Here is a 20,485-nt window from a genome sequence, read left to right as displayed (position 1 = left end):
CAACAAGCAGTTACTAGTGAATGGCACTGACTCATGCTCTCATCAATAGATATGGTGAAGAATGTTATATGCAAATTTATTTTACCAACAGTTTTCAAATCTTCCAGTTCCATTTTGAAAACTGATTATTATTGAGACTAAGTCAGAATCAGAAGGATGAGTCTGACTTAGTGATAGGCATTTCTATCTTCCATTATCCAGCTAGTTTCTTACCCTGCTTACATTTGTTTCATGGCTACTTTTTTTCAGTTGTATGCAAATACAGATATTCTTTGTTAGACAAGATGAAGAGGAAAAGTTGGTTTTGTCCAACATTTATTTTTGTGAATATATATAATTTTATTTTTCAGAATGTGCACTATACTATTTATCTCATGCATATAAACTATGAATAATAAATGCTTTTTATTTTATTTTTAACAGTGTGAAGGCATCACAATGACTTTTAGACTTTATTTCTTATAGAAACTGATGGAGGAACAAAATCTAAACAATCTACCTCAGCTAAAAAAGATGGATGGAGTCTCTGACATTGAAATGATGGAAAGGTGATAATTCCCCTTTTTTCTTCAGTTTTGCAGTTTGATTTTTTGATGAAATGTTTTTTCCCCATACTTTACAACTTTTGATTCATTTGGTGAACACAAATTTTTCCACTGTCCTATCTTTTTGAGAACCCCCATTTTGATATCTTTTTGGATAAATTATCATTTTATAAATTTAACTTACACTTATTATTCACATATGTGTATTCTTACAGACTTGATATGCTGTTGTTCCAGGTAATGAGATGGTTATATGATCACTGAAATTATATCGGAAGAGAAATTATCATGCTTAAATGTAAAAAAGGTGTGAAGTACTGATGGGATTTATCCTGTGATATTAAAGGAAGCAGCAGAACAGATTGTCAGATCTTGATGTATTATAATGGGATCCTCCCTGAACTTGCTTGAAGTTACAGCAGATTAAGGAAATGTGTCTCTGGTTTACAAAGATTGTTTCAAGTGTAAAATGGAAAAATACACACCCGAGTGTAACTTCTGTGGCAGGGAATATTATAAAGTTCATAATTAAGGATGTAATAGTAGTAGTAGAGACATGTGATGCAAGAAAGAAAGCTTATATAGCATCAGCAGAAAAAAAAACCCCACTTCACACATCCATTCCCACTAAATGTTTGGCCTACTTGAATTTATTTAAGCTATCAACTTACACAACAACAGATGGAAGTTTGTTCCGGCAATCAACTACCAGCTGGCTAAAGGCAAATTTCCACGCATCTATTCTACAGTTGTCTTTCCTCAATTTGTATTTATGCCTCTTCAGGTTCATAATCTCAGCAAGTGGAAGAATCCCATCAGAACAGGCGCCTCCGTAGCCAGGTGGGCAGGAGCAGCAGTGCGTAGCACACACCCTTCTTGATTGGACCGGAGTTCCAGCCCATTACCACCAAATACGGAGGATGCAGAAAGGTCAGGGAATGACCACCGCAGTCCCGGGAGCAATATGGCCTTAGTTACTAATTCTCCTAAAAACCAAATAACACACAAACAAACAAACCCATCAGAACTAAGCCTGCTCAACCCATTCAAGGCCTTATACACTTCAATCAGATCACCTCGCAGGTGTCTCGTCTCCAGATGCTTTCATCATTTTTCTATGTTTAACGTCATTTGTGTGGACTAAAAATATTAAATACACAAAGTGATTTGTTGTATAAAAATAGGGCAATGCTGAAAACTTAAGCCTTTCTTGGTAAGATTACTGTTTCGTTCCCTATCACCAATCTTGTTGCCTTTCTCTATACTCGCTCAAGCAACTCTACGTCCTTCCTAAAATGAGGCCTCTAGACCCAAGATGCAGTACCCAAGGCATGGCCTGACCATTGCCTTATACAAGGGGATAATCACCTTTTCCCTACCAGCAAAATTTCTGTATATCATTGATAATAACACCCCATGACTTATTGTCATGGGGTGTTATTATCAATGACCGGAAAGTAATTGTGCAGTCATATCTGACTGCACAATTACTTTCAGGTCTTTTTCATTTTCTACCACCTTAAATGTAGTACCACACAGTTGGTACTTTTCTCTTGGGGTTACTTCTACCCATATGCAGTACTTTGCATATGTCAAATGTTAAACTTCAGTTGCCACTTCTCTGCCCAACTTTTCTAGATCTGGGTGCAGTAGCACACTGCCATTACTGTTATTAACAACCATGCCGACCTTTGTATCATCTGCATACTTCGACATTAAGCCTGATATACCTTCATCAATATCGTTGATAAATATACAAAACAACAGTGGGTCCAACACTGGACTTTGGGGGACTCCACTAATAACATTAGTCCATGAAGAGCAGTGTCCATTGATTACCACTCTCTGTCGTCTCCCACTCAATCATCCCTTTATCCATTGCAGCAACCTTAATGCCATACTGCTCTAATTTGTACAGTAGTCTTCCATGCACAACAGTGGCAAAAGCTTTCCTGAAATCCAAGTATATTATATCAAAATTATTTTTTGCATCCAGTTGTTTTGCAACCACATCATAGTATCCAATCAGATTTGTCAGACAAGACTTTCCCTTAACAAACCTGCTGTGTCTGAATTATTACTGCAGTCTTGTCTAGATATATTACAGATATCTAGACAGGAACAAATTAAATGAGAAATACAATATGCATGCATGCCAAGTTTTCTGCTTTTGCCAAAAGATTTTTGATATACTCACTAAACGAGAACTGTACGTTATCAACAGATTTTAAGGAGAGTAAAGCGAGCAGTATTTCTCATGTGGACTAATGATGTTAAACACACACATCATTTTCTATGTTTAACGTCATTTGTGTGGACTAATAACATTAAACACACAAAGTGATTTGTTGGATATAGGACCATGCTGAAAAATTGTCACAAATTAGATCAATGTTTGTATCTGCAAATCCTTTTTTTTTTTTTTTTTTTTAAAGAACAATTGTTGTGATCCTTTGGGTTATGTTTCCTATACCAAGAAACAGTTGCATGCTGCTCTCTTTGGAGTCCAGCCCTTATATTGAAGAACTGTATGCTATCCTGATGGATTTAGAGAATGTAAAACAGTCTTTAAACCCTCAAACCATCGTCTATACTGATTCCTTAAGTGCTCTTCAGTGTAAACTTCCTTCCAGTCATCCCTTACTACAACTTTGAATAAAGTTAGCATAGCTTTTTGCAAACAAGCAAAAATAATCTTCTCTTGGATACCTGCACATTCTGGAACCACAGGAAATGAACAAGCGGATTTTGCTGCCAAGGATGCCAGTCATGTAACATCAGACATCCAGATACCTTACACCAGTTGCAAAAACATCATACAATGTACTGGTAGAAAAAAATGGCTATCCATTTGGTAGGAGAACAAAAGCAATAAACTGTTCCAGATTATATCATCAAAGTTTCTTGTGATGACCGACTAACCAGTTAAAATAAATTTATTAAAATAAAAATTATATATACATAAGATAAAAGAATTAAAATATAATATAATAAAAGCGTTAAAATGCATAGTAGATTTCGAAGCGAAGTGCCTCTTCATCAGCTAGTCTGTGAATGGTGTACTTCAGAATATATTGATGGTTACAATTGGTAGGAGAACAAAAGCAATAAACTGTTCCAGATTATATCATCAAAGTTTCTTGCGATGACCGACTAACCAGTTAAAATAAAGTCAGCTGGACATTATCATGTATCACAAGTCTGGTGTCGGTGAAGCAGAATTACGTACACGTGATGATCACCAGTGCTCATCGCACTGCAATACAATACATTCTATAATATGGTGTAAGTGTACTCCCCTCATCCGATTCATAGTACTATTATTGGTGGCTAGGTGTAGTGCTTAAAGCCATGAGCGCTGGTGGTAATCATGTGAATAGTCGACGATTTCAATATCCCCTGGGGATCAAGATTGTGCTGCTCAACCCAATAATGTTCAGCGACTGCGGAGTGTTCAAAATTAGCGGTTCGCAGAGCCACCTCATGCTCAGAAACCCGATCTTTCAATCTTCTGTCACCTACATAACACTGCCCACAATCCAGACACGTAATACGGTATACGGAACCACTCTGTAGGAAAGGAGGAACAGGCTTTTTCACCTTAAAAATAATAGATTGTAATTTCCTCCCCAGAAGTTGCACACATGGTATATGATGGAGACGCAAAATTCTAACAAGACATTCCAATACACCTGGATAATAGGGGATGTAGGCAGTAGATGGTAGATGACTTTCATAAACAGGTGAAATACAACGACTTTGCTTATTGGAGGCTTGAAGTGGTGAAACCCATGTTTAGTCTCTAGAGCAAAGTTTCCAGCATCCCCTCCCCCCCATACTTCTCCTTCAACCCATGCATGGTACTAAGTACTATAGGTTTTGATACCTTTCGTTTTTGGGGTTTTCATAAAAAAAAAAAAAATAAAATAAAAAAATAAAAATTGATTGATGGGAGGCGGGTTAGATTTCTTAACAAATTCGTGAGCCCGAAGCTCACATCTAGCTAGAATATGAGGTGGATAGCCGTAATTTGAAAGCTCCCTAATTTTAGAAATCTCCAATTGCCTGTCACCAGTCGAACTAGAGTGCATCCAAGCGTGGGAGAATAAAGTACAAGCAGTGCACAGAGACATAATTGGTAAATTGCCTGTACACATTGGCTTCCTAAAAACGGAAGTTACTAAATGCGAATCCACGCATTGGACTAACATCCCAAAAAGGAAGGATATTATCAACCTCCAGTTCAATCGTAAACTGAATGACGGGCTACAGAGAATTGAGGTATTGCAGCATCCCAGATTCTGATCCCCGGGGTTCAATTGCAAAAATATCATCAACATAACAACACCAGAGATGATAGGAATAGGTAAATTCAAGAAAATCTGACTCAAGTTTCTCCATGGTGATATTGGCCACGATAGGACTAACAGGAGCACCCATAGCTGTGCCCTGTATTTGACAAAACAGAGAGTCATTGAACATGATCACCCCCCCCCCCCCGTTAAACACAGATTGAGAGCAGTACAAATATCATCTGTAGAGAGCAAGGTTCTATCTCCCAATGTGGTATCCCTGCTCAAAAGATGTCTCGCACAGGCAATAGCCTGTTGCACAGGAACAGAAAAACCACATCAAAGGAGAGCCTTGCTCTCAGAAATAAAAAAATCTTTAATAATACGCAGAAAATGCATACTACTGGAAATAGTGTAAACAGATTTCCCAACAAGGGGTGCTAATAACTTGGCAACATGTTTATAAAGTTCATACGTAGGTGTATGACAACAAGAAACAATGGGCCGTAAAGGAATATCAGGTTTATGGATCTTTGGAAGTCCATAAAACTGCGGGAGTCGACAACCTGTCGCATGATGCTTCCAGCAGATGTTCTTGGTAATCTTATTAGCTAAAAACCAAGAATGCGCAAGTTTATTAACTTTAGATTCCAACTTCTCCAACACTTTCACAGGGGAGTGTTGCACTGTTTCATAAACCTCCTGATCCTGTAATAGAGCGAGGGCTTTACGAATATACTCTGACTTGTCCAGGACAGCAGTGCGCCACCCCTTATCTGCAGGCAAAACTACAATAGTGCCATCTTTGCACAAAGAAGAAAGAGCTTTCTGTTGATATTGTCTGAGGTTATTAGTAATAGGCTGGATGTGCTGCAATATCCCGTTGGGCACAGTCTTGATCCCCAACGGGATATTGAAATCATAGACTATTCATGTGATTACAGCCAGCACTCAGTGCTTGAAGCACTACACATAGCCACCAATAATAGTACTATGAATTGGATGAGGACAGTACCATCAATATATACTGAAGTACACCATTCGCAGACTAGCTGATGAAGCGGCACTTCGCTTCAAAAGCTACTATGTATTTTAACACTTTTATTATATTATACTTTAACTCTTTTATCTTATTTTATTTCTGTTTTATCTTATGTATATATAATTGTTATTTTAATAAATTTATTTTAACCAGTTAGTCGGTCGTTGCAAGAAACGTTGCAAGATTAAAAATGATCACAAGCAGTGGCACTCACAAGATTAAAATGATCAAGCCTAAGAGGGAACAGGAAGGAAGAAGTCATCTTGCTAGATTGCAGATTGGACATAACCACCTAACTCAGTTATCTACTCACATGGGATGATCCTCCACAATGCAGCACTTGTCAAACTCAACTCACAGCAAAACACCTGATCATTGAATGCCCATTATACTTGAAAGAACAACGAATAGCTTTCTCTTCACATCCATGCTCCTCTAATCAACTTAATTTACAGCAGATCCTTGGTTTTGCTTAATGTACAGCAGACTATAGAGATATTTTACTTTTCTGAAAATGATAAATATTATCTGATCTGAATCCACTTGTACCAACTAAGGCTGTAAGAGGTGCATTATGGACTTAATAGCCCTTGCACCAATAATTCAAACAAACAACAACAGCGAGTATGTGTAACCTGATTTGCTTTAGTAAGTGGCAGAGCATACATGTGGGAAAGTAAAGCAGATGCGACAGTGCATTCAGTTAGCAAGGGAAATGCCCCCCCCCCCCAAGGAATAATCAGAAGAGGCTTAAATATGCATTCATGGTAGTACAGTTTTGCTCACTGCATGATAATTAATGGAGGTTTCTGTAATTTGAAGCAGGGAAATCAAAGAAAACACTTCTTTTGACAGATATTGCAAGTTTTCAGCTTTGTAGGTGTAGTAGAAATTATAGAATTAGTTAATTTGACTGATAAATTTCACACCAGAAGACTGACTCCAATTTGAAATTGGGGGGGGGGGTAAACTGATTAACAGGACAAAAATAGAAATTTGGCAATTTCTTTTTTTCATACAATTTGATATAAAAAAATTAGATTCAAATTAAGTGTAGTTTTAATGGAGTATTGGGAGCTGTATAGACAGTCCTGTGTATTACATAAGACTTGTGATGAATATATATGAGAGACAGAATACAGGAAACAAGTACAGAATGTAAAACTTCAGGGCTTTATTAAATGTTCTTATAAGTATGCTAGTACATTGTCATGCAACTGCTTCCTGTCTTTTGCTGCTTGCTATTCTGGATGCATTTTCTGAATTAAAGCAGGCATGATACTTGTACATAATTTTCCTTATTAACAGTAACACTTTGAGGAATGAATTCATAGTTCTCAATACCAGTGGTCAAAAAAACCTTTTAACATCACTTTCCCTTTTGACCTGTCTTGCCAGAATTGTTTTGGCTGCAGTGAATGAGGAAATTCCAAGTTGATGAGTCATGCATTGTTTGTGACCATTGAGAAAACACAAAATCTCATCCCCCAGTGTTGGACTTCAGAAACAGTAAGATATCATCAGCTGCCATTATGAGATTGTTGTAAATTGTCATCCACTCATAGTACTGATTGTAAGTATCTGAGGCACCACATGCTGAGAAACCTGGTGCATGTTTGTTGTTAACATCATTGCCAAAAATTCCACGACATCTTCCATGTGAAATATTGAAAGCTTCTGCAAGTTTATCAACAAGTTGTCTGACTTTCAACATCTCACTGTCTACTAAACTTTCTTTCTTCTTTGAATCTGAATGCCATTCAAGCATGATGGTACAAGAATAGACACAGAGAATCCTCTCTGTTAACCTGATACATCATTTTCAATGTTTTTGTAGGGCTCCACACTCAGAAATCATGTTAAAATAAGTGCACACATAATGAAACAAGATTTGGATGATTAACAAACTTATACTGAACTTGTAACAACAACAAATCTTATTGCATTTATTGACCACTGCACTGTGCATCTAATCCAAGAACTTATTGACTATGTACTTGTTATTTCATGATTCACCCCAAAAACTGAAAAGCCTTGAAAGATTTTTCACTTATCTTGTAGTAAAGGTGAAACAGAATTCTTCAAATACATTCTGTATAAGGTTACTTATTTTTGGGAATTATTATTTTTCAAGTTTTGTACAGAAAAATGAAATTTATATTATTTTATTTCAGGTACTCAACACTGGTGGATAATATTGGCAATAGATTTGTACGGAAACGAAAATATGTAGCAGATTATGTCTCAGGTGGATACAGTAAGAGAAATGCTTTTTGAAAAGAAAAAAAAAAAAAAAAAAAAGTGACAAGTGAAGGGTTTTACTTAAACATTGATGAAGAGCGAATACATTCTAAAATACAGGAGGAGTATATAGATAAAGCCAGAGATGACCAAGCATATGTACACTTGTAAATATTTTGCATTATCTCAATTGTAAAATTATTGTGTCAATTTTAGATAGAGAGATTTCACCTGAAGAAACTTGTGTAGTAACAAGAGTTTTTCTAAAAAATCAACACTTATGTTTACACAATAACCTTTCTCTTTTGTCCTGTGCATTAGATCATGTGTTGCTACACGATAAATACAAAAATCAGAATAACAATCAGCATTTTGCTGCTACAGTCCTTTTTTATTTATAGTTTCATTGTTTTGCAAGTGAACTACCAAAACTTTATAGAAGATAAATTTAAGCTGAGAAGAAATTTAACTTTATAGAGGATGATTCAGAATATGTCTCAAATTTCACATGAAAAGAATAACACACTTTGCAATACAAAAATGTAATTTTAAATAGTTTGCAATATTAAGGATCTCCAAAATTGGAGTAAAGAATTAAAAGAAATTTCCCTATAAGATGTGTCACAGGGGAGGCTCTACAATAGAAGAAACAGAAGGAAAACTCCTACCTGGTAATTCCTCACCATCTGATGCCAGGAAATATACCACTAGAGGAAAATATCCTTTTTGCTGATGTTCTTTTATATGTTGTAAAAAAGTATTAAAAGTTTTTCTGAATAATATTTGCATCTGAAATTAACTATTTACTTCCCAGCAAAATTTTCTGAGTAAGCAGTTCTAATGCATACAAAAGAGAGGGCGAGCAATGATTGATTTCTGTTTTAGTAAAATTCTGGTGGATCAATAAGCAGATATGAGTTTGTTGGGTGTGACTTATCCAGTATAACTTCATTATCTCAGAGCACCACTACCTTCAATGATCAGTCAGGTTTGTAGCAATTTTGGCAGCTAAATCTGCATGTTTCATTTCCCAGGGATTCAACAAAAGATGATACTCTGCCAATTCCCAGGACAACAGAAGAAAAGAATGACAACCCACATCTTTTCAAGTAACAAGTTGTCATTATTTTTCCTCTGTTGTTATAGCTTGAATTGTAACAAGTCTATATGTACATGTTTTTGTATGGGGTGGGGTGCGGGGGTAATTATCGACAATGCGAAGTTTAAGGCAATTGTAGAGTTCCACAGTACCACTACTACACAAGGTATAAATGGGGCAGTTAACTCTATAGGGTTATATTTAAGAGGAATGAAGACAAATTGGCAAAAAACTGTTTTTCCATAATTTTTTAAATATCTTGTAAATTTAATTTTGGTTATTTTGTAAAGTTGATTTTCCTCTTTTCTAAAAGAAAAGATAATAAAATTTCATTCTTTACATTTGTTGAAGTTCAGATTAGATAAATGATTTGGTAATATTTTGTTGATTTAAATTCAGTAAAGTTAATTTCGTGATCTTTTTACTAGTTTAATTATAATGACTATTACAAGATTCATTTTGAGGTCATCATAACTCAGATGGAAATGACTATAGTGATTCCAAGTTCATCACCTGTATAGTCTGTATCATACACTCAAAGGTTGATAATCATAGATAAATGGATGATTCCTTTTGTTTCCAACAAACAGTGTATTGATCTAAAATTGAAACTTGGTGCATTACTAGATGAATTTCAGTCACTGAAGAAATTGGCAACTCATCAGAGACTCAAGTAACCTGCTAGATGACCTTGGGCTCCAAGAACAGAAGGGTCAAGTATATACTGCTGTGGTCTTATTATTTATTTGAGAAATTCCATTGTTTTTTGTTTTTTTTCAGTAGAACCAAGGTGTGTTTTCCAGGGATAACAATTGATGTCACCAAAAGATTGTATGGGGTGGGAGAGTGTGAGCATTATTATTCATGTGGGGATTAATGATATTAATTACACCTGAAGTGGCAATTCATTAGATAAATATAGGGTCCTGCTGAAAAAATTCTGCAAGTTAGGGCAGAATGTGTATGCATCTGCATGATATGAGTGACTACATGCTGAAAACCTTGGACTAATTCAAGACTAAAGGGGCTCTAATAGGCTTATAGGGGGAAGGATGGATGAATTTTTATCAGCATGGCAATATTTTGTAGAAGTAGGATACAGTTGAACAAAGATGGGACAAGGGTTTTTGCAAACATCATTGAAGACTTAAGGGTTCAGGAAACTGCTAGTTGAGGGGAAGGGATAAAGGTAATCCAGATGCATTTATCTAATATATCAGTCAAAGTAACGACTGCCCACAACTTAAGAGTATTATATTGCTACAACAGCTGATATTGGCAGGATGTCAAGGGTAGCGAGGTTTCAAAAGAATGGGCAGTTAATGTGAGGGAATAAGGAATATCAGAGTAGTAAGCTATATGTGAACGCTTATTATATCTATAGTCATGGGTGCCAGCAGGATATTTTGCAAGGTGGTGCCAAGGGGGGAAAGAAAAGTACATGATAATGTCTATTTTCCTAACCACCACTGCCCCCCCCCCTCCAAAATTACAGTATCTACTTTTAGTGCAGTGGTTGTTGTGCTGAAATATTACTCCTGCTGCTTAATGCATTCGTTTCCGTGTGCTATGCACACGCTTCTTGATTAGACCGAGGTTCAAGCCCGTGACCACCAAATACGGAGGATGCGGTAGGTCAGGGAATGACCACCGCAAATCCCCAGCCCGGATAAAGGGTGAGGGTTGGCATCAGGAAGGGCATCCGGCCGTAAAAATTTCATGCCAAAACAGTAAAAACGCTGACCTCATATATATAATGGCAAAAAGGCGAGGACAAAAAAAAAAGTCTTAATTTGTCATTAGAGGAGTTAAAAATCAAATGTTGGCTTTAGCTACTGTGTGGACCCCAGGGCAGTTAGCTTTCACTATGTCTGCTGCGAGCCACTGCAGTGTGAGGTGATTGCAGGCATTTTGTTTCTAATCACTCAGTGTACGAGTTTTTGTCCATGGCTATTCCAAAGTGAAATACTGTAATTTTGCTTTTTAATTTTAATACTGCTTCCCCTTTGCGTTAATAATGGCGTCTACAGGCAAAAAAAAAAACCACGTGTTGTCAATAGAAAACATGATAACAATTATCAATGGACTGGAAAGGGACGAAACCAGTGTATCTCTTGCTAAGGTTTTTAAAGTCGGCACCTCCGTAGCCAGGTGGGCAGGAGCAGCAGTGCTTCTTGATTAGATCGGGGTTCGAGCTTGTGACCATCAAATACGGAGGATGCAGAAAGGTCAGGGAATGACCACCGCATATCCCGGAGCAATATGGCCTTAGTTGCTAATGCTCCTAAAAACCAAATAACAACAACATTATTTAAAGTTGGTATGGCAACCATATCAGAAATAAAGAGCAGAAAAAGTGAAATTTTGAAGTTTGCTTCAAAGTTATACAGTGAAAATGGCTCTAAAAAAAGGAAAATTATAAAAAAGGCTAGGGATGAGAAATTTTTGAAGACTGTTTATTTATAGTTTCTACAAATGAGGAGTCAAGGTGAACCTATGTTATGCAAAGATCATTACAATTGAATCAAAAGTTTAAAAGCTTCTGGACTTAAAACCAGTACAGGATGGCTGAAAATTTTCAAATTCGCCACAGTATAAGGGAGCTTGAAATTCAAAGGAAAGCTTTATCAGGATGGCCCGAAAGCAGAAGCTTTTAAAGAGTCTTTTCTGCCAAGGATGAACCACCACTGCACCCCCCCCACCCAAACCTTACACTGCAGACGAAACTGGTCTTAATTGGAAGTCACTCCCTCTTAAATCACTTGCATCACTATGCGAAATGGCTACTCTTGGTTTCAAAGATAACAAACTGTGTTACAGTTATGGTATGTGCAAATGCAAGTGGACAGCTTGTTTACCATTGTTGGTGATTGGGGAATCCAAGATGCTTTAAAGGTGTAAAGTGCCTACCAGTACGATATAAAGGATAGAAAACTGCTTGGATGTATTCCAACATTTCTTTGGATTGGTTTAGCCAAGATTTTATTCCAAGGGTGAAGAGAAATCGAGAAAATGAGGGTAAAGCTGGTAAAGTTTTGCTTATCATCGATAATGCACTATCCTACCCTTCTTGAAAATATGAATTCAATTAACGAGAACTTCATTGTCAGATTTTTACAATTCATTGTCAGAATTTGAATGGGGATTTTCACAAATGAATCTGATCGCTAGCCCAACCAGCGTTTCGTTGATGACAAAAACAGTTTCTTCACTACTGTTTCTTAAAACTAGACCCACCGCTAACCCACTTCGATTAAAAAAAATGTCTATTCATGGCTGCTTCGGAAAGTCATTCAGCAACTGACACAAAAGATGTCGGCATAGGGTGTCCAATGAGAACTTAATGAAAATTTGGAATATCATACAAAAACTTTATTATGATTATTTTTACTTATTTTACTTATTTTTTTATACACTTGAATAATAAATTTATACTTAATAAACTGTGTTAATATACTTAATTTGTTGTTCTTATTCTAAAACATTACTACTAAAGTAACAATATCAGGAAAAAAATCTTTTAGAGTACTTTTCATATCCTTTTAATTTTCAGTTTTTCCTGATAGTAAAGAATCGGTACCGGCACCTATTTTTTTACAAAAAAAGCACTGCCGATCTCTATAGACAGATGCATATTCATAGTGAGGAGAGGCTTAACAGTACTGAAATCACAGATGACTGTTTATTAGAAACCTTTCAAGCCTAAAGGCAAGTAAGGCTCCTAGAGTTTATGCCATATACCTAAGTACAGCCTCCGTAGCCGAGTGGGCAAGAGCGGGAGTGCAGTAGCACATGCTCTTTGAGTAGACCGGGGTTCAAGCCCATGACTGCTGAATATGGTCGTTCTGCCAACCTGCACTGGACCAGCGTGGCAGATTATGGTCCATTTCCCTCAACATGAATTGTTGAGGAGGCTTCCATCCTACAGTGGGTTGATAATGGCTGCACTTTACTTTTTTTTTTTACCTAAGTACAGTCGACTATTGAAATAACGACACACTGAGATCGGATGTTTACATAAGAGTGCAGATGTCTTGCAGTACCGAAAAAAGAAAACTGCAAATCACGTGATTGCTTAATTTTGCTATTTTGAAAGTGAATTCTGAACTGATATCATGATTATACAATGAAAAAAAAAAAAAAAACTTTAGGAGCCATAGTGAGAGGTTTTAAATTAAAAACCCCTCACCATGGCTCCTAAACTTAATAAACCTCATACAGAGAAGAAAAGAATAACCTTAGTGACAAACTTGATATAATCCAAACTATTAACATTAGGGTCACCCAGAAAGTTAATTCATATACCCACATGTATTGTGCCTGTAAACAGCATCTGGTTGATTTGCCTGTTTTGCTAGATGAAAAACCCCGGTTTCTGGGGGGGGGGGGACATTGCTCTCTATGCCTGAGCCCGACTGACTCAGCCACGGAGTGAAAAAAGCCCATAAAAGTTCCTCGCGTCATCGACAGGATTCGACTCGGGGCCTTTTCCACCCGGTGTGGGGAGGACGATGATAAAGAAAATAGAACAGGGCATAAGCAGGAGTGTATTAATGGCAGAATATATAACGTTGGATCATCAACAGTTTGTTTTTTTAAGTGCAGTTAATAAAATTGCCTCATTATTTCTGCATTAAATATATTAAAAAAACTTTCTAGATAATGGAAAAATCGAAATAATTGCACCTTGAATCCCTGAAGGTGCCGTTATTCTGACAGTGTAATTTTTAGGGAGGTAGCAAGAGAGTGTATTAAGCCATTAAGGTTAATTATAAAGGCATTGTTGGACTCAGGAGAGATTTCTCTGGGCTGGAGAAATGCTGATCACCAATGTTGGTGGGTTGCTACTGACAAGTGTTAGGGAAAATCTTGGAAGCAATGCTAAATACAGGGATGTTTAAAAATGGAATTGTGAAGAAATGGAATCCTTAACACGACACTTGTGTTAAGGAAAAAATCATATTTAACTAACCTGATTAGTTATTTTGACACGGTGCTCCATGAGCTGGATGTAGGAAATAATTTTGACATTGCTTATTCTGTCAAAACATCTGAATCTGCCCCTCATGAGGTTAGAGTATAAGATGGAATATGTTAGGATCATGAGTAAGATCCTGAAATGGTTTGCAGGATGGCTACAAAGGGTTGTGATTAATGGGTACACTTCAGACTGGTCTAACGTAGAAGTGGAATTTCCCCAAGGATTGGTTTGGGGACCACCATTACTGATTTTCATAAATGACTTCAATGAAGAGATAGAGGACAAAGTCAAGATTGGGAGAGTGGTTTAATAATCAGTACCATTCAGTCGGCCTCCGCAGCCGAGTGGGCAGGAGCGAGAGTGCAGTAGCACGCGCTCTTTGAGTAGACCAGGGTTCAAGCCCCTGACTGCTGAATATGGTCAATCTGCCAACCTGCACTGGACCAGCGTGGCAGATTATGGTCCATTTCCCTCAGTGTGAATTGTTGAGGAGGCTTCCATCCTGCAGTAGGTTGATAATGGCTGCACATTACTTTACTTTACCATTCAGTGCTCCTTCAGGATGACTAAAATAGGCTTCAGGAATGGTCAGAAAATTAGCAACTATGTTTTAATGCAATGTCTTACATTTGGATAGTGACCTCAAAATAACTTGGAGTTGACTTAAATATAGTACAGAAAGGATTGGGTGGACAAGTAGTGCTCTGAACAGTATAGATGGGGACAAGGACCCATTGTATCTTATTGATGATTTATTGGATATTTGCTTGTAGAGATGAAGTCATGATCACACTGTATAAGGCAATTATATTTGGAATACTGTATTGAAGTATGAAGACTGCACAAAAAAAAAGTCTTGAAAGGGTCCAAAGAGGGCAACCCACTAGGCAAGATCTGTAAAAGAGCATCCGTATGAGGAAAGCCTTTGAATATGTGGCTAGACAGTTTGCCAACATGCACATTAGAGGGAATACTAAAATCAAGGCAAAATTTTTGCTGTTATAATTACAGAAATAGGGGCCATAAACTCAAATGACTGGGAAAGATATTTAGACTTATTTTTAGAAAGTTTTCTTTTAGCTAGTGAACTGTTAATTGCTAGAATAAATTATTTCCATGACCAAGGCTGACAGTTTTTAGAAATTCAAAGAGCAGCTGGATTGTTACCAATGTGAGGAGAGAAACTACCAGTTATTTATTTATTTTATTTTGGCTAGTGCAGCAAAAACCTGTGGCTTCCTTCAACTATATGTCTAATATTCATTCATTTTGGAGTTTTGTAGCTATGGTAACACTGGACTGCATCTCTGCCAGTTTTGGATCCATTTGTATAGAGTGGAATATGTTGTGCATACTGGACCAACAATGTTGCATATACAAACCACAAGGATTAATAAGTAAAGGTTAAATTGTAATATGCTCTGTTGAGACAGCATTTTTTCCCAATATAAGAATGAATGGTTGCATGATAATATGTAGAGGGAAGGAGTGTACAAAAGACAAAAGTTTGTGACTTACTAATGTTACGTAGCAAATCAGCAAGTACAGACTTGAAGATTCAGTGGGCCTTACAAAGATTTTAAATTTTTATCATGTGCCTTCATAATTCTCTTTTAAAATATGCTTGTGCCACAATCTGCATTGTGAAAAATTATTTTGAAGTCTGATTCAATTCCTCCCATCTATAGTTAGGCCTCTATGTACAATTTTTATTTTCTTGTTTAATACCATAGTACTTATTCTGAATTAGATATTGTATATAATCTAATATACTATATTGTATTAGTAGAATTACATTAACATTCAAATTTTCATTTTGTTCTTATGCTGGTCAGTTATGAACTACCGATGTGACTGTTTTTCTCATTTCCCTGAGAGGTCCTCATAAAGAGTGTCAAATGTATAACAAAGAATTAGCATACAGTCAATCCACTTATTGTGCTGTTTAGTGGAAAACCAATGCTATGAAAAGAAATATAATATTGGCACACTATTTTCATAATGTTCACAAATAGAGAATTACTTATAGTTTAAACCAAAGGTGCTCAAGTAGGTTCGATTTTTTGTGTAACTGGGAAAATGAAAACATGAGCGGCATAACTAATATTCCCTGCATAATAACACTTTTTACTGTGTAAATGCATTTTTTCATGTTTTTTTTCTTCTGCAGGCATAATTTACATCAACTTATATTAGAACTTGTCTCTGTTTGGTTATGTAACTTCTAGTTTGAGTAGGCTGGCTAGTATAATTTATTCTACTTGTTTTTGAATCAATTAATAATGGTAAACAGCACAAAGATAAAACTGTCTTGAAAGAACAGTTTATTTTAAAATACACATTACAAATGATGCCAACTCTGGCAATTTCAAAAACAAACCACAAGGATTAATAGGTAAAGTTAAAAACAGTGTAGATTTTCAATATATCAAGAAGTATAAAATCAGTTTTCTTTTTTTTTTTTTAAAGGAATGTTCTTCTATTCACTTTAATTAGAAAGAGTATTTTAAATGCCATTATTAAAAAAAAAAAAAACTAACTACTAAAAAAAAATGGAATATTTGTGGAATGCTAATTACTCCCACCAACTGGAAAATTTCTATACTCTGTACAACTATATGGTGGTTTTGTTGCTCTCAATTATGTACATAGAAATGAGAAATTACTTCATTCAAATTTTTACACTAAAAAGATATAAAAGTAAAGCAATATTAGGTCACTTACTCATCCATAGGAACAGTTAACACATTTGCTGCATCTGATGATAAAAACATTCACACAAACATTCAGCAGTACCCAAAGTGCTGTGCTGTAACACAGATGGTCAGTATACAAGTGGTACAAAAGTAAAGGCACATGAAATGAACTGCTTGGTTCTGCTGGCACCTGAACACTGGGCATCAGTGATTAGTTTTGTTTATAACTTGGTACCCATTTTTATTATTATTATTTTTTTCCCTGCTTGTGTTGAACTCAGATTATCTACATAGAATAAAATTTTGTTTTGTTCCAATTTACAGCTCAGCTGAAAAGTAAATGTTTGCTTTTAGCAACGAATTCCAGCCTTTCATTTCAACAATTATTTCAGGATTTTGGAATGCTGTTATTAAAAATTACATTACAAAGAATGCACTCCTCTCAAATACAGGTGGCAGCAAATGTGTTAAAATGTTTCCTGTAATTTATGACTATTATTGACCATAATAGTCTACTACTACTAGTACGGGTGAAAAGGATTATATACTGTACAAAGATCGAAACTAATCCCTTCCTCAAATTATAAAAAAAGTTACATAAATGGATAATATACAATAGTATGGGTACAAATTAAAAATAACACATGGCTAATTATAAAAGAGCCACAAAGTGAAAACTTCTAAAACACCAATATATATACTGTTTAACTAAGAAAAATAAACTTATGATTTTCTATAATGGATTTGGCAGTTTTGGATATGAGCATAGAGTGAGTGCAAACTAACAAGCCATTGTGCCTTTTTTACTATAGAAATTTGTTTCCTAACTATAGGAAAATTAATCACACTGTTAAAAACATGTTCACCACCTTAAAACTACTTTTAAATATTCACTATGAACAGAAACATGAATATTTAAATTGCATTCTAGAAGTTTTCCCATGGGTTTTTTTAGAAATTACCACCAGCACATAAAAAGGTAGTTTCCATGATTTTTTTTTTTTTTTTTTTTTTCCTGTGCAGTTGAAAAAGGAAGTACCTTTAAAGTTATTTTGAAAGTGCAAAATGTGGATCCAGGTTTTTTTAATATCATTTAAAGAAATCATCTGTACCACTGGGAATTTTCTAGTTAGGCTTTGGTTTTCAAGCCTCATATTATTTCAAATCTGTGTGCAGCCTCTTAAACGATTCTTCTCTTGCACTGATTTGGTAATCATAAATGGTTAATATATTCTGCTATACACAGGACTAATATATGATTCAGCATAACTATTAAGTAACTATAGTTATTTGCTGTTGTTGTGCAATACATTTAGTATATTTGAAAATTAAGCTTCAAACACATAGATGTTTGAAGAGATAAGACAAATAATTTGTCCACTAAGTTTTTGTTACAGTTTAAATCCAGTTTACCTCGAAAATGTTGTTAAAAAAAACAACTTGCATATACTGGAAGGGAAGAGTTGCAAAGAAGTACTACAATTTATCATAAATAGTAAGCACAAACTTTTCTAAGTCTAAAGATCAGTTCACATTTGGCATTGGATTATAAATTTTGAACTCAATCTACAACATTTTATAAATGACTGTTTCTAATAGTTTAATCCTGAATGACACACTGCACAAGTAAGAGCACCACAACATACCTTCCAACTGGTTAATATTTATTTAATGCAATCATATATATATTAATCAGCCTAATGCTGATAATTAGGAGATGCAGAGCAATATGCATTTTTAATATTGGCACAAATAGTTTTAAAAAGTCTTCAGATCTTCATTTAAGCAATGAAACCATGGTTAAAATACGTTGAATCATCAGTGCCTGTTCTCCACCCGAATATGAATGAAAGAACACTTAACTGGGGCTCTACCCCTCACAAGCATATACTGCAGTGGGAGAACATTCTAGGAATATATTTTTTAAATTCACTTAAGTCGTAATATTTGTAAAATCATTTCTATCTACAACTGCACAATCTTAATATCACACCACCCAAGATTATGCAATATAAACTGTCTGGTGATGACACACTCTTACAGATCTTTTAATAGTAACCAAAGTAAGATTATTTAATAACACTAAGGAAAACATGTACTATAAAATCAACTAAACTGGAGCAGTTAAAATGCATATAACTTTTTATACTTACTATAAAAATTATTTACAGCACAACAAACCAGTGAAATAAGAGGGAAAAAATATGACACAATCAGTTCTTTAAATGCAACTCTCTAATCTGCATCAAATTTACTTGACAAGCTAAGCCTTAAAGCCTTTGCTACACTTTGAAATCTGGAAATTTTTTCTTCACACATTGTCCCTGATATTTACTCAGAAACAGAAAACCTAAGGGGGAAAAGGTAAAATATGGTTACAAAAAAGGCAACTTGAAATTAACTTAACAACCATTACTAAAGTAGAACTTTAATAATGGTTGTAAAGTTATAAGATCAGAGTAATGGTCGAGAACTCATGAAATGCACAAGCTGGACAATGTATTTCATAAACAATTTCTCAGCAATTTTATTTTTGATTAATCAAGTTCTATAACTTTCTATTTATAATAAATAGTGAAGCCATTAAATTGTTCCCTTTCTTGTAAGCCTATAAAAATAAAACTTGGTGGTTTCTTACTCTCTTGACGTAGCCAATTATCAATGGGATGCCTCATATCAAATCTGTTTTCAAATAAACAGCTCCTTACAAAGAAAGAGGAACAGTACAACTTTTAGAAAATGTTTTTCCTGCTTCTTGACATCACTCTACAATTTTGGCATTCCTGAATGCCTGGAAAAGATCCATCCAACCCCAATAGTTATAGACCCATATCTCTCTCAAGCTGCCTCAACAAAATTCTTGAGAAAATTATCCACAGAAGACTCGTTTGGAGCATTGAGTCAGAACAGCTATAGTCAAAACAGGTCATGCTTTGATCTTATGGTCAAGGCCGAATTTGCCATCCGTAATGCTTTTGCTAAACATGAACATCTAGTAATGGTTTCAATAGACATAGAGAAGGCTTTTGATACCACCTGGGGTATGGTATACTTAGTGATCTTTACCTTCTCGGACTACGAGGCAACCTTCCTATATTCGTTCAGAACTTTCTACATACTAGATCATTTCAAGTTCAATACCAACATGCACTTTCATCCAGGAAGGTGTTCCACAGGGATCAGTACTGAGCACCACACTTTTTGCTCTGAGAATAGATTCTATCACTAAGCAGCTTCTAAATACAGTTGAGACTTACCTTTATGCAGATGACCTTTCCATCTCCTGTCATTCTTAAAACATGAGGTCTATTGAAAGACAGCTTCAGATATCACTTAATAAAATTCAACAATGGGCGAGCCTCAATGGCTATCGGCTCTCGCAGCAGAAAACAGTTGCTATCCATTTCTGTAGACAATGCAAACTTCATCCAGATCCTGAACTTCAAATTTCTAACGTCTTTGTCCCGGTCACTAGCAACATCCGATTTCTAGGATTAACCCTTGACAATAAGTTAAATTTCCTAGATCATATTAAAAATGTACGGACTTCATGTCTAAAAAAGTTAAACATACTCAGAGCTTTATCTGC

General features: G+C 35.7%; 2 protein-coding genes across 2 annotated transcripts in view; one reads left to right on the top strand and one right to left on the bottom strand.

Annotated features, from left to right (window-relative positions):
* Mpp6 (M-phase phosphoprotein 6) overlaps positions 1-8,306 on the top strand; it is a 41,288-nt gene extending 32,982 nt beyond the window's left edge. The window contains exons 4-5 of the mRNA XM_090381579.1: positions 466-548; positions 8,054-8,306. Of these exons, the coding sequence (XP_090237705.1) occupies positions 466-548; positions 8,054-8,156 (186 nt within the window). The 3' untranslated portion in view covers positions 8,157-8,306. The remainder of the gene's footprint in view (positions 1-465; positions 549-8,053) is intronic.
* An 8,467-nt stretch (positions 8,307-16,773) lies between these two features.
* LOC150080970 (SH3 domain-binding glutamic acid-rich protein homolog) overlaps positions 16,774-20,485 on the bottom strand; it is a 73,828-nt gene continuing 70,116 nt past the window's right edge. Inside the window, exon 4 of the mRNA XM_090381231.1 lies at positions 16,774-19,246. The gene's annotated coding sequence lies outside the window, so the exon portion shown is untranslated. The remainder of the gene's footprint in view (positions 19,247-20,485) is intronic.

Source organism: Mastigoproctus giganteus, chromosome 9, assembly GCF_048544385.1.
Source record: "Mastigoproctus giganteus isolate SK-2022 chromosome 9, ASM4854438v1, whole genome shotgun sequence".
Lineage (NCBI taxonomy): Eukaryota > Metazoa > Arthropoda > Arachnida > Uropygi > Thelyphonidae > Mastigoproctus > Mastigoproctus giganteus.
Note: the sequence above shows the minus strand (reverse complement) of the source record. Positions and strands in the feature narration are given on the sequence as shown.